Source organism: Harmonia axyridis, chromosome 1, assembly GCF_914767665.1.
Source record: "Harmonia axyridis chromosome 1, icHarAxyr1.1, whole genome shotgun sequence".
NCBI classification, from domain to species: Eukaryota; Metazoa; Arthropoda; class Insecta; order Coleoptera; family Coccinellidae; genus Harmonia; species Harmonia axyridis.
In genome coordinates, this window is record NC_059501.1 from 70,434,225 (window position 1) to 70,449,652 (window position 15,428).

The window sequence follows — 15,428 nt, forward strand, 5'->3', positions numbered from 1 at the left end:
TTCAGTTCCACAATAGAATCAATTGATTTATTTGATGAATTGGTTAGATTAGGAAAATTTGCAATCAATGAATTTTTATGGCGAAGATGATTTTTTATGGAATGTTAACCACATGTTTTACCTGGCAAGATACAATGTGTGTGAGCATAAAAAAAGCTATATCGCTATTCATGGATTTCGAAATGGGTTCATTTTGAATTGGATGAATATGTTTCAATACCAGTTACTTTTTTGTCATATTTTAGTAGGTGAGCAATGAGATAGTCATAGTAAAAGGTTTTTCAATAGAAATGATACAATTCAAAATGGTTATAATGCCAACACCGTATATTATTTTTTGATATTTCTTATGTAAATTGTGTTCAGTCCGTTTATTCATGGAACTATACACGGCTCAACAACGTTTAGGAATTGTCAAATTGTTCGATCAGTGCTCGATTGTGAATACCTAGAAAAATTTAATCAGATGAAAACAATTCATAAAAAAATATTAATTGATTTGGTGATTATTTAATTAAAAACACTAAAATGAAAAAATTACCATGCCAACCATTTTTAGGTGATATTCTAATTAGCCTACTTCATAACAAATACTCAGTTAATAAAGTTGATTCTTCATAAAGAATTTTGGTTCAATGACAGCCAGTTTAATGAATTTTAGAATATTTTAAAGATCCCATATCTAGCAAATTGAGTTGAGTTCTCCATATCAACTCAATTTACTCCTAAAATCATATCTATATTGTTATTATGATCCCCAGGGGGCAATAGATAATGAAATCAAAAAAATTGGTTGAGAAATCCTTGAGAGAATGATGTCACATAAGAAATCACTAGATTCAATGGAAAAAATCTAATGGCAAGAGATGATGATAATTCACTTTCTGATCTGTCAGAAGATAAATAAATACCTATTATCACAAAAATTCAATGAAGGAATGGTATTAATGAAAGATTAATTAACAGTTATATATTACATTTATTGTATTATAAATTATGTAACAAATAATTCCTCACAAATAAATTCAATGTTATAGGGTGGAATTTCAGTTTCAATGATCTTGATCAGACTTCAAGAATTCTTTATATTGTTCTTCAGTCATAAGTTTCTGCACTTCTGCCTCATCAGATAATTCAACTTTGAACAGCCAACCTTTATCATAACAGGATGTATTGATGAGGGAAGGCGTTTCTTCCACTTCTGAATTTTTAGCTACTATTTTACCAGATACTGGGGTGAATACTTCACTAGCGGCTTTCACACTTTCCAGCGCTCCACATTCGTCTTTTTGTTTAACAACAACATTTACATCAGGCAACTGTGCATAAACAACATCTCCAAGTGCTTCCTGGGCATATTTAGATATTCCAATAGTTCCTATTTTTCCATCAACTTCCACCCACTCATGCTTGTCGGTAAACCTCTTCTCTCCGAATAAAACTGTTGTCGAATGCAATGATCTTATGTTTCTATCAATTAAACTCAATACTGTAGTCTTATTTAAAAAATTCAAAGATTTCGCTAAAACACGAGGCACGAACATGTTGCTATTGAATGAAACTATGTACTATTTTCTTATCGAATTGTAATTCTTAACAGCCCATTCCAAGAAGTCTTATCAGAATCATTACAACATCAAATGAAGATTGTATCGGACTTTCTTCTCGTAACACTACGAATCGAGCGAATTATAAATATTACATTTTTGAGGTTAATCAATTGTCACAGAATGAGATTGAATCTTTCTTTTTCTTGAACCTCCTCTTTCAATATTATATTGGATACTTTAATCAAGAATTTAATTTTTTTTTAATTAAGAAAAATATTACCAGTTCACTAGCTCCCAATTAAAAAAAATATATATTTTATATAATGAATTGGTGGATGCGCTTCCATTATTGTCAATAAATATTGGAATTTGAGTAATTGTTCATTGCCACCAGTTAATTTTATCAGAGAAACCAGTGATTTAGTAATATTAGGTATGTTCGATGCAACCTCATGGGTTTATCCAAATTGCAACATTCGCAACTACACCAGAAACAAGACATAATAAAAATCTATGTAATAATTTCAAAATGTCGAAGGAGATGAATTCAAAAACTTTCAATTGATTCTGAGGAAGTGCATATAGAAAGAAATAATCGATTTTGTATACGCCTTCAAACAAGCGAGTTATTCAGCATTACTTTTTTTTTAATTTCGATCCTAACGCAAAATCTAAAAATGAGAAAAGCACTTATATAGGTACGTGAAGATAGGAGCTTTTGTGCGCTTGTTGATTTATGCGACAAAGAGATCGCAGGACTGTATGTATGTAGGATATGATATCCAAGGGCACAATTGATGCATGAAACGAGAGCTCAAGAACTCTCTCTCTCGTCAGGCAAGTTTTTGATTTCCTGATTGAATTTTCCTTGGTTCTGACACCGCTATGAAAACCCCCCTCCAAGATGTCCGAAATACAAAATTTTTAGAATTTTCGCCGAAACGAAGAACGAAAATTTTTTCGATTTTTTTCAGCCCCCCAAAAAATAACTATTTACGCCCTTGTTTCCCTGGAAATTCTTGATATATTCGACAATAATTTGATTAATTTATTTGATGCTACTATTTTTCGAAATTGACAATATAACCTCAATTCTTATTGCACTACACTAGCTACACTTTCTTCGAAATCAGTGTAGTTTAGTTGATGGCGAAAAATAATGTTGGATATTTTAGCGCTAAAAGTTTTTCAAATGAACAAAATGGAATTTAAAATTCAAACTGTTACATATACAGCACAGAATACTAATATATATTTTGCATGTGTGTAACGGTGTAACTTATTGTAGTTAGTGTAGTCGCATCGAACATAGAGATTCTTTGTAAAAGCAAAGGATTGCATCATACATTCATAAAATGCATCATCATTATCTTTTATCATTCTTTCCTTCGTTCATCTTCCAGAATGTTCTGGAATGTTAATCGTGAGTGTTGTGATCGGATGGAAATAAAGAAATGTTGGAAGTGAAAATTTGGAAGTGGAGTGTGGTCAAGATGGGAAAATATGTCTGCAATATCGTTCGACAAAAATTTAATAAATGTGAGAAACGAAATAATCTACTTTCTATGTTTTGAGAAATGTTTGCCGGATGTTCAAGACCTACGTTCGGATTCAATCAAAGAATCCGACTAGAAGGACCAAGGAATGTTAAGTTATTTTGGCTAGTCTTGAATGCTACCACAGTGACTGATTTAAAAATTATGGATAAATGAAATTATTTTTGTTTCAAGAGAAGTGAATCAAAGCAATTAACTCCTGATAGAATGTCCTTTGAATTCAATAGAATCGAATCAAAATGGCGACAAACTACAAAAATTCTTCAAGGATGAGACCTTATAATTTTTCATGCCATTTTTGGGGCTTTCATCGTATTTGCATAATCTAATACATAATAGATTAGTGGGTTCTGCAAGAACTATTTGCTACTAAGGAAACAAATTCAGATACAGGGAGTTAAATTCATAAGCTTTCCATGCAAAATTAATGAAAAAAATCATAGGTACGACATGTATGATGAAACCGAAAGACATGCTGGCATTGTGTAAAAATTAGTCAAAAAACAAAACTGTGACAAGATTGGCCATGTTGAAGGAAGCAATTTAACGGTAAAGAAGACCACCATTTCAAGGACATCAACCATTCTTACAGTTTTATTATGGTAAGTATAGAATGTAGGGGTATGGATTTTTACCTATTTTCACACATTTATTAAAGTTTCTTATATTTTTTAAACATCATTGTACTGTCTTAACCTGGAATACGTTTTAACCAAAGAATGTGCATAACTCTGGCTGTGAGGCTTTAAGTTAGGTCATAGATGTCTTTGAAGCATTAGTTCACTGTTATAGAATGAGCAAACCTGAAATTATAGCGTTGCATAATAAAATAATTTCATAGAAGAACAGCTGAGTTTGAAATGAGCGCCATAGAAAATGAAGCGGAAATCAAATGTACTAGCGTCAATCTACTTCCAATAGGGTAGGACTGGTCACTACAAAAGCCGCTAGTTTTATTTTAAGCTTTTTCAAGATTTAGTACCTGTAGGTACACTAGTATTTTCAAACATTGGACATGAGATTCAGGGTGAAAAGTTATAACAAGACATCAACAGGTATGAATCATATTTTTTGGTAGACTTAGACACACCCTAACTCCAGTGTTGTGCATGAGAATGCTCATTTTGTTTTGCAATAGTCTCCAGATCACATATTTTGAATGTGAAAATAAGAATCTACACCGAAACAAATTAACGACTTATAATGGTATGGTTGGAGTTTTTTGAAACATTTTCTTTATGGATTTTTTTTTACCGGATGGTTTTTTGTTCTCAACACTACGATAATATCGCACAATTCTGATTTCTAATGTCTTAATTTTCTGTTTCAGTTTCAATGTCTAGTATTTCGTCAAGTGTTTGTTCTGGACTTTGATCTTCTGATTCTATGAGAAGACCTTCGGTATTCAGGTAAGTATTTATTTATAATTTCTTTTCCAGGCGGTATTTCCATGGTGATGGTGCCTTCTTAGATCTTGCATCTTGGAACTTCACTCCTAGCTCAGCGCATACAGTTGGTGCTCCTGCGTATATTTAGTCTGTAATGATTCATTTTAATGTAAATGTGGTATTCACATACGACACCTAATTGATTTTTTCACTTCTTATACTCACCGTAGCACCATTTTCTTCATTTTTCGTTTTTTCGATTATGACTTATTTTTGCGTAGAAGTATATTTTTTCTTCTCGATTCTTATATGAGTGAAACTTTTCATTCTTAGCTGAGCTAAATTTCCTTATGTTTTCTTCATAGTGGGCTTCCGAAATAAAAGTACAGGGTCTTTATATAAATGACTGTAAAATCGTGGTGACCTTTGTAATATTTTTAATTTAATCATAGCGGGTTGGGAAACGGTGTTAACAATATTGGAATAAGAATCGATTACGCACAATTAATTTTTTTTCAAAAAGAATAGCTTTCAGTAATTATATTAGAGAAAAACGGTAAAGAATATTTCAAAGGCCACTACGATGTTACAATCATCAATCTACATCATTATATCATGAGGAGAAGTTAGAATCGCTATCAACATTAGTTCTTTCTAGAGTTGAAATATTTTTTCTGGGACACAAGTATTCGAAATTTTTCCTAATAGCTTGCCCCTCACAATTTTCATTATTTTTTTCCTGTGTTCTCTTTTCATTAACTAGTCGACAAAAGTGTTTTTTCTTTTGATTGTCTTATTTGTCGTCTATACCTTTTTTTTTCGTTTATCATATTTCTTGTGTCCCGATTTCTTGTGGTAATTTGTAGATTCTGTAATGGCAGATGACTTCTTGTTCTTGTTTTCTATTAATATTTTTGATGATGTTTAGTGATTTATAAATCACCTACTTCTCAATAACTAGAATACTTTTTTCGTGAAGTAGATATGTCTTTTCAGTATGTTTTCCGGCATCTTATATTAGCTTTCTATTGTTATAATATGTTCATTGATTTGTCTGTTAGTTAATTTATGTTTTTTCATAACTTTCTGGAGGTCTGGTCTCTCTGTATCACTACTATAAGATTGTTAATATGTCATAGGGTTATTAATATTATTCAATACACTTTATTACATTATGCATTTTTCTTGCCTATTCATCGGCTTGACTGGATATGATTAAATTGAAATGAATATAGAAATCCGAATAGGTTTAGAAAAATCATAGTGTACTAAAGTGTATGACAGACAGTTCCATAATCCATAAGAAAAGGCTCCTTTTGGTATAAGTAGACCGCTTTATAAGAAGGTCGCCTTTAAAGGGAGCTTAAAAGTGGATGCGGTTCCATAAACCGACCGTCTTTCAGAGAAAGCTCCATTTTTTCAACTATCAAAATTTCTAGGGTTAGCTATTTTGAGAACTATAGTGATTTATTGCTTGCATTTGGTAATATTTCATTGAAATTGAAATTTTGCTGATGAAATAAAGATATCATGAAATGAGAGTAAACCAATGAAAACCAATAATCTTATAATATTTAGATGCGCCCTTGAGCGGTGGTGCAGTGCAGAGCATTGACTCCAACATTAGAGAGAAAAAGATCAAACTCTGGATCACGTGACCACGGGGGAGAGGATAACAATGGTTGAATTTCAACCAATGATGAGGGCAACCAAATTACGTTATCGCAATGTAAAGTTTCGATGGTTCAATATGTTCAATATCAAAACATCAGTTAGTTGGGCACTGGGTCATCATGTGTTTCATCTTTCTAATAGAGTCGAATCCTCTATCTCTATGCGCAATCTATTTATTATTAGATTATTGAAGTGAACGAAGGTAATTGACGCAACAGACCGCAATGTTACGTGATGTAGTCATATAGCATGCGTGAATAAAAAGGATCCTTTTTCTTGCCATAGTGTCACTATCCTGACTTTATGGAAAAGGACACTTCGAATTGGTTTATGGAACACGTTCAATTTGTAAAGCAGACTTTTCACGGAAAAGGTGATTTTATTCTCGATTATGGAACTAGTCCTGTTGTTTCTTTTTTTATATATAACAGGATGACGATTTTAGAACGACAAGTATAGAGGAACGGTGTTGGACAGCGGGAGATGAGAGTAGAGTCATTGCCTAAGGGTTGAAATTTGGAATGCCTTTTCAGTTTTCAGTAACAATAAAACAGTGGACCGTGCATTTTTAGATATGATGCGTTCGTTGGACCTAATGGATCGATGGTTTGAAATCTGAGAGTTTGGCAAAGTACATTGTTAGGACAGAAGCCTTGATTAGGAATCCTTGACGTTCAGCATGATGACATACAGGAGAATGGGGAATTCTCTTCATTTTGGGGTATTACTGCAAATTTGAACTGAATCACTACGATCAAGTTTTTAAAAATGGTTAAATCGCTTCGTTACGGCTGCACAAAGTGTCAACAACGCCTAGTAGGTTAGCTTATACAACCAATGCAATGCAAAATATGAGATGACAAAAATGAAGTCTATGCTCTTCTGTTTGCTTTCCTTGGTCGTTGGCTCCTACTGTAACGTTACATTTGATTCTTACGTTGATTAGGTAGGCATACCTCATCAAGGTAACAGGATGATTGATGTCCTTTTCTATCCATGTAATCTGCATCGTTGATGCCATATTGTGCACTGGAAACGAGGTAGTAGATATTTCTTTTGGAATAAAAGTTTGAGATGGTATGTTTGGAATTTGACTTTTTAACGATATTCCATAAGAAATACTCAAATTTCGTTTGAAGGAGAATTCCCCATTAGGATTGAAGGTTCTTTTCTTACAGCTGTAAAAAACAAGTTTCGATAAAATCGCCAAACCGACCAAGTGACCTTGAACATGACATGTGAGGTTAAAGTGGGTTCTGTAGCCAGATTGGGAAATTGATCATCTAGTAAAGTAATAACAATAATATTTAGAAATAACGTTATTAACACAAAATTATTCCACTTCCCGACATCGAACATGTTCAAACTGTATAACGAAGATTCGTTCATTTTGTATTTATGTTGATGTTGACCCCTTTGATATCTATGACTCTGGTGATAACAACTTCTGTTCTCTCTCCATGTTTAGTTTTCGATTTAGTTGTAGTCTAAGCATTAAGATCATTTGTTTTAAGTCAGTTGAGTTAAGATACCAGTGTTATCAATCAGCGAATTTTGATCAGAATTGCGTATTTTCAACAAGGATCTTCTTTTCATTCAGTTACAAACTTAGGTACCTACTAGATGCTATGCTGATTCGGTAGTTCTATTTTTTGTAGATTTTAGAATTCTATTATCAGAGGCATCAGGGGTTCATTGAAATAATGTCTTGAATTATTGATTAGCTGATCAGTTCGTTAATTAAATAGGGTTTCTATAAATAGTAGTAAAAGATATCCATTATTTTTGCATGAAAGATAAGTCTTTAATTACCATAGTTAGAATGATCCGATTTAGGTCGAATATATGCCGTTTTGTTCGATAACTTGTTTCCATTTTGTGGGCGATATCATTCTGCCGCCTTCAAAGAAGCCCACGTCCCTATTGGCAAAAAACTGAAGCAGTCAATTTTCACCAGCCTCTGTTGAAGCTAATTTTTCACCAGCAAAATTGTTCTCCATGGAGAAGAATAGATGGTATAATCACTTGGTGACCGGTCCTGACTATAAATAAATAAACTGAGTCAACTAATCACAAAACTGTCAGAAAAGTTTTTGTAGTACGAAATCTCATCTTTCCAACGCCATCTAGTGGGAACCCGATCGGACTTATACAAGGCAAGATACAAATAACTAAATCCTTTTATTGGAAAAATAATGGATTTACATATAAAATTAGGAAATAATACGTGATAATTAATAAATTTCGATACTACTTGTTGGAATACTTTCGCTTAACTAGTCTAGATGTTATTCAATTCGTCCATTCTCTATTTTTCGAAAATGATTTGATTGAATCAATTAATATTATAAAACAAAAAAAAAAGAAATTAGTGTAATTCCCTTCAAGGTTACGTTACGTTGGATTTGGCCAAGAATTAAAACTGGTTTGGTATAACTGTCACTAACAATTATTGGTGATTTGCTGTAAAAAAGAACCTTAAATCAGAAATCAGTGCATGGCATCTTGCAGAAGTCTTGCCTTCACAAGATATGTAGGTATCGTCCAACAAGCATAACCAAGAGACTATCAACAACGAGAAGATTTTGTTGTCTTTACTAGTGATGAAGTTCATTTTTAGTCAAGCGAAGAAATTAATTGCATAAATTACGCTGTAAGCCTTCCGAAAACCCATGTGTCTCGCGATTTCAACAGAATGACTGTCACCAACTTGTTATTTTTCATACTAAAAGAGAATTATCTGAAATATTATAAATCTATCAATAGTTCTGAGAAAGTTAATTCACTTTTCGAGAAATAATAACTAAGTAACAATTATTCAAAAAACCTCAGGTTGCCGTGGGTCATTCTGTATGATTCGTGGATTCGTGACATCCTGCTTATTCTGTTTTTATGTGCTCTATTAAATATTTTTTATATTTCAAATGTGGTTAGTTATGTTTTATTCTTCAATATGGTTCCTTATGGAGGTTTCATAGGTTTATAGGTTATTTATGTTCCTCAAATATGTTAAATGACATGTATCAATGTTCAATGTTTTCTTTCCCAACATCTCCTGGGCCTCTCTGAGACCTCTCACCTCCTCTTGAATGATTGAATGAATAGGTAATAGATGAGAAATATTAGCAAAAATGAATAATTTAATATATTTCTTGATGTTTAGGTATAGTATATTCAAAGTCACTTGAACTTGTCAATAAAAACGCTTGGCCAGTGTATATCGCGATTCGCTATTTAGCGGTATTTACCTGGGTTTATTTCAAAGTATTATTAGGAAATGATTCCCTGGTTCCAAAAGAGTTTCTGGAAACTTGGACAACCCTTGTATAATCTAAATATTCTGGCTTCCTCCAAGTGACTTTGGATATACTATAACATTGTGTGGAGATTACATATTAGAACGAATCAGCTCATACAAAGCAAAGGTTTTAAGAACTACCTAAAAGTACTTAGATGGATTTGAACTTCAAACTCTTGATTTGAAATAGGTTTTATTCGGTATTGTTATTACTAATGAATTCTAGGTAATAACAACATTGTAAAAAAATAGTTTTTATGCATAAAATGATAATTACTCAGAATAATTGCGAAACCAAAAAAAATACATCAATTATTTGAAATGAAAAGTTCAATTGGCGGAATACTATCAATTGTTTTTCGAAAATCTAAACGTTACGTTCAAGTTCACTATCACGTCATTGTTCACTCAAAAAATTGAATGAATCCGACCTATATTTTGGAAGTTATAATGTTCTTGATTAGCACTGGAATAGCATTAGCATGAACAAGTATCGAACACGCTTAACGATCATGAAAGTCAGTAAAGTGAAAGATATCTAAATTTTTATTTTGTCATCTTGATTTGTGATCTGTTGATATAGTCATTAATCAAATAATTTATTGGTAAAAGTATAGAATCGATAATAAAAGAATAGACAGAGTTAGCAATTTTTGCTGGGGCCAGTGATGAGGATATCGAGGAATTGATTCTTTATAAAACACTTTGTGTAAAAAATATATCAAGACTAGTTGAATCCAGTTTTGATTTTGATAGAGTAATAGATTTTCAAATGATCTGCAAGGATTCGGACGTGTGCTCAGGGTTCCAGAAAAAATAGTGACTGGAAATAGAGTTTTGATTTCATCAGATATTCATTTTCAAAAGTGGTAGGATAATCGAATGAAAAAAATCCGCCCGCCTTCCATAGCTTTCCTCGGATTCTGACAAAACTGGTCTTCAAGAAATTTAGTGCAAATTTGGTAGCACTACCGCATTGATCCTTCTAGATCAAGAGTACACAATTCTAAATGTTGAAGGCTCAAAATCAAAGAATTAAAGTAAATTTCTCAGAAACAAGACATTATTATTTTGTTCACCAATACGGAAACAAATATTTGTTGATTAATTCTTGTTGAATATTGGTGGCAAATATTTGACATAAAAAATCCTTCAAAATAAAGGATCTTCAAATATGCTGTTGTCCTACTATGTATTCTTCAAACAATGGTATGTAGTGTAGTTTTGGATTTTGTATATCAAATCAAAATATATGATACAGTTAATGAAATTAATTTATATTGTTAATTTCGAGGAAAATTTGAACTTTTGTTTGAATACTTCCGTATATGTATTTTTTGGTATGGTATACAAAATTTCAAAAGGAAGTTTCAGATAAATCGGTACTTCAGATGAAATTTCGCAGACAACGTTGGAATCCAGTAAGCTTCAGAATTTCCTAGCAGTATAGCATCCGCCAAAAAAGATAGAAAATAAAAAACTATTAATTATTATTTATTATTGATATTATTATTTTTTTATTATTATTATTGATTTGAAATCATAGGGTTTTCCAATGAGAGGTTTCATTTCAATCTAAAAGAAAGTTTTTTTAAGAGATATCAATGTATGTTTAATTCATCGTGAAGAGGAAGGTACGCTATTAATGATGGAAAACAATATATCAGCCAAATGGCCGCCACTGCTACGGTTGAAGCACCATATTCTTTTCATGAAATTTTCCATGACCAATTCGTACATTTGCAGATGTATCTCCTCGATAACTTCGCGAATTCCATCTTTAAGGTCTTGAAACGATTGTGGAGCATTGGCATAGACCTCATATTCCATGAGCCCTAAATAAAAAAATCGAAAGGTGTAAAATCACAAGATGTTAGTGGCCAGTTATTATCACCTCTCCGAGAAATAACATGAACACTATTCTTTTTTTGGAAAATTGCTATTGTTTTATTGCTCGTGTGGCACGTATAGCCGTCTTGCTGAAAATAAACGTCCTCTATATTGATATATTCCAATTCCGGCCATAAAAATTTATTAATCATAGGTCAGAAGCACAATTCGTTCACCGTAACAGTTGCACCATCCTCATTTTCGATCAAGTAAAAGAACCAATTACACCATCAGCCCAAAAGCCTCAAGACCTAAGTCTTTAAGCAATATACGATGTAATGTCTTTAGTGGAATACCTAATTCCCAAGATCGACGAGGAATCGACAAACACTACGGGCTATAGGAGCAATATTCTCAGTTTTTCGACGCACCCGGTTTCGATTTTTCACATCACTTACTTGCTCCAAAAGCTCAAATTTTTTAACCAGTTCCACTATTGCCGGGCGAAAAGGTGTTTCAAGATGAATCAAAAGTGCTTTAGTTATACGAACTGGAACTGCAAAATTTCCATCAATTTTTTTCAGCTAGTTTCAACCATTTCAATACATTTTTCATACGTGTATCCTTCAATTTTTAGTAATGGCGAAGTTTTAACTTGCCAAATGTCAAAAAATGACAGCTTCAAAAGTGAGATCAGCCCAGATAGCGGGCTATTCAAAATGAAACCTCTTATTGGAAAACCCATACACTTATTATTCCATTATTCGATACGTCTATGGGAAAACCCTTTAATAGTTTGGTAGTTTGTTAGTTTGATATAATGTTTTGTGCTCAGATGTAAATATAGTAGGATTTGAGAAAAAATAAATTGGATTTTCTAGTATACTATTAATTTTTGTATTCATCGAAAAAAATGTTAATTGTCCTGAAAAATTCATCCCATCAATTCTAAAATCGAAAAAAAATTAAAAAAAAGATTTGTAAGTAGTAGCTATTATTATATTAACTTGTAACAAGACTGAATGTTTAACAGTCAAACGTATTGAAGTCTACATTTGAGCTCGAGTCACAAAAAATGGTTCTCTGCGAATAAAACATTCCATTTTTTCGCAAATGACGTTTAATGGGAAAAATTTCTACCAAGGAGTGTGACACAATGCTTCCTCGTCCTTTTCTCCCAAAAAAGTCAACACTCCATAGTTTGTGAAATATTGAGATCTTCTTTTTTAAATTAGCGCAGGGCCGGTGTTAGGGACCGTTTCAGGCGTCTCTATTTGAGAGGTGGCAATTTGGCCCAGTTTGATGGGCGCCTTTTCATATTTCTTCCTTGATTTTTTTTTGTCTCTGTATTCCCTGCAATAAAAATCTCAAAACTGCCCTTACTAAGCCGCCTGTTAATGAATAACACATGGCAGCCCAACCAATATAACGAGAATTCCCTATTTCCTTTATGAAAGAGGGATAAAATCATTATGTATTTCACAAAGATGAAACACAGCACTACCTTCGCATTCGAATTACATATTTGGAAACATTCAACATATAGAAAAATAACTACGATTTTGCATTCGAAACTAGTCCAAGGGCTTGGAAATGGGGGGTACCGGGGGTAATTACCCCCCAAGATTTCCAAAATATAAAATTTCAGAACTCACGCAAAGACGAAGAACAAAAATTTTTCCATAAAATGAATCAATAATAATTTTACTTTTCTTTGAAATCGACACGGCAGTAAAAAACGGACCCTTTTACGGTTTATGAGTTTCTTATCGCTTTTATTGATTACTTTTATTACGTCACCCTTGTTTTGCCATCTGTCATTTTTGCATTCTTCATCGGTATACACTTACCCGTTATTTTCGGTTTTTTGTATCATTCTCGTTACAAAATTTCAATACTTCAGTCATTAAAGAACTGAACTGAGCTATTCGAATCGAAGAATTGTCTTTGCTGTGTTGTACAATTTGAAGTGTTTCATTCAAATTGCAATTTATTTGTGTACACATCAGTTTTGAATTGTCTATGCAGAGTTCTCCTAAATTGGAGGTACAAACGAAAATGACAGGTTCCTCGATTCATTTTAAAATAAGTCCTGACAATGAGCCTACAAACCCTTTGTTTTCGAGATACACGGTGTTAAAGTTTAATTTTTCTCTTGTGTTTTTCTCATAGCACCTCCCTTCACTAGATAGTTAACTTAAATTCGGCATAGATATTCCAGTTTGAAGTTTTCATCATGTGATATGCTTATTTTGAATGCAAATCTACAGGGTGATATTTTTTCTGGAAGAGTGGCCGCTTTTTCTTCCAGAACTTTTTTGTGTTGAACCACTGGTAGTTTACAAAAAGGTAAAAAGAGACTCTGGTTTAGTACTACACTTTTTCGTTACTTGTTTCATTTAGTTTCGTCGTATCTGCTACCGATTTCGAGAAAATAATTTCAAAGAGCTTACAGCTCTCTAGTAATCCTCAGGAAAATTCAAATAATAATAATTCATAAAGATCCAATTATACTACTTAGTAAGATGTGATGAATAAATTAATTTTGAGTTTTTGTACATATGTACTCAATCTGTAGCGGAGATTACTAAAGATTCGATATACTGATACAAGCATCACAAAAAAGTAGGACTACAAGAAACACCCTATATCTCGAAAACAAAGTGTTTGCGGGCTATGTGTGTAGAACTTTGGATTCTTGAAATTATCCAAGGAATCTCTCATTTCCCTCTGTACCTCCATTTTAGGAACACCATATATAAGGTGAGAACAATCGAATCGGTAATCAAAAAACTCTGATTATTTCGAGTAATTTGTTTCAAACTAAGTTATCAAACCTCTTTTTCCCACATTACAGATTGGAGTAAACTTATAGTCGACAAAAAAAATTTTTTCGATTACCCCTCTAAGAAAAAGAAGATCTACGCCATTGAACTAGTCAGTGCTAAATGGCAAATGTTTTCACAGGCTCACATGTTTGTATTTCGAATTAATTTTCGAAGCAATACTGAATTTTTGCATGTCCTACCGCCCTTTGTATCTTGTGATGTGATAGGTAATAATTTTTCGAGTATTTCGATATTTTTCAAAAACCTTAGACATACTTGGTATATACAGGGTTAGAACTATTTAGAGGGGCACTACAGGGAAGTCGAAAACCGTAAGAGATACAGGGTGGCTAAAATCACGAAAAAGTTAAGTTATTTAGGGGTTAGTATGTTGGTGTTAACAGATCCAAAATATCTCCAGTGGTTCCTGAGATATCTCGAAAAAACTGAACACGGAGATTTCCTTTTTTTCCTGTATAACTTATTTTTTTCTGGAGATAACTTCACGAAATTCGTTTTGTAGTCATTATCCAATATAGAGATTCTTATGGTGTCGTTAGATTTCTTCTATTTTCCATTGTTTCAGAGACGCGATAGTCATTTTTTTTTAGGGTGCCATATTGATTTTCCTTATGAGGTGAACCAAATTTCGTGGAGTTATCTCCAAAAACAAATGAGTTATACAAAAAAAAAGAATTTTCAGTTTTTTCTCGGGAACCAATGGAGATATTTCGGAACTGTTCACACCACCATACTCATCGCTAAATAATGCAAATTTTTTCTAATTCAAGCCACCCTATCTTTCTAACGGTTTTCGATATCCCTGTAGTGGCCCTCTAAATAGTTCTTACCCTGTAAATTAAAGCATTTCGATATTTTTCCAACACTAGAATTTATTTTTTTAAGCATGATTGCAAGATTCTTTATCTTTATAGGTTTTTTTTTGGGACTGATTGTTAAGAGAAGAGTTATGTTATTATCGATAGTCGATACATTTTAAGCAGGGCGCCGAAAAATTCTTTGCTTCAGGCACCAAACTTACTCACGCCAGCCCTGCGTTTTCGCATAAGCAAATTACACCTTTAATCCCATATTATTGAAGTTTTGATGAAGTCGTTAAAATTATGTATACCAATTTTCATCAACATAGAAGTGGTAGAACGCGTGGTATAGAAATACATAGAATTCCAAGTTTACATGCCCAATTATTTATTACTCTTTATATGGAAGATAATAAATTTGTTTGAAAATCATCAACGGACAAACTGAATATGCATACCAAATTCCATTGAAATCGGATAAGA

The 15,428-nt window shown here is 32.8% G+C and overlaps 1 protein-coding gene and 1 long non-coding RNA gene across 2 annotated transcripts; one reads left to right on the forward strand and one right to left on the reverse strand.

The window, feature by feature from the left end:
• Positions 1 to 959: 959 nt before the first annotated feature.
• On the reverse strand, positions 960 to 1,711 carry LOC123670573 (glycine cleavage system H protein, mitochondrial). The gene has a single exon (XM_045604072.1). The coding sequence runs from the start codon at positions 1,542 to 1,544 to the stop codon at positions 1,053 to 1,055; it is 492 nt and encodes a 163-aa protein (XP_045460028.1). The 5' UTR covers positions 1,545 to 1,711; the 3' UTR covers positions 960 to 1,052.
• Positions 1,712 to 2,706: 995 nt separating this feature from the next.
• LOC123682575 lies at positions 2,707 to 12,179 on the forward strand. The gene is made up of 2 exons (XR_006747833.1): positions 2,707 to 3,708; positions 4,437 to 12,179. It is a non-coding gene; the product is annotated as an uncharacterized LOC123682575 (long non-coding RNA).
• The last annotated feature ends 3,249 nt before the right edge of the window (positions 12,180 to 15,428 follow it).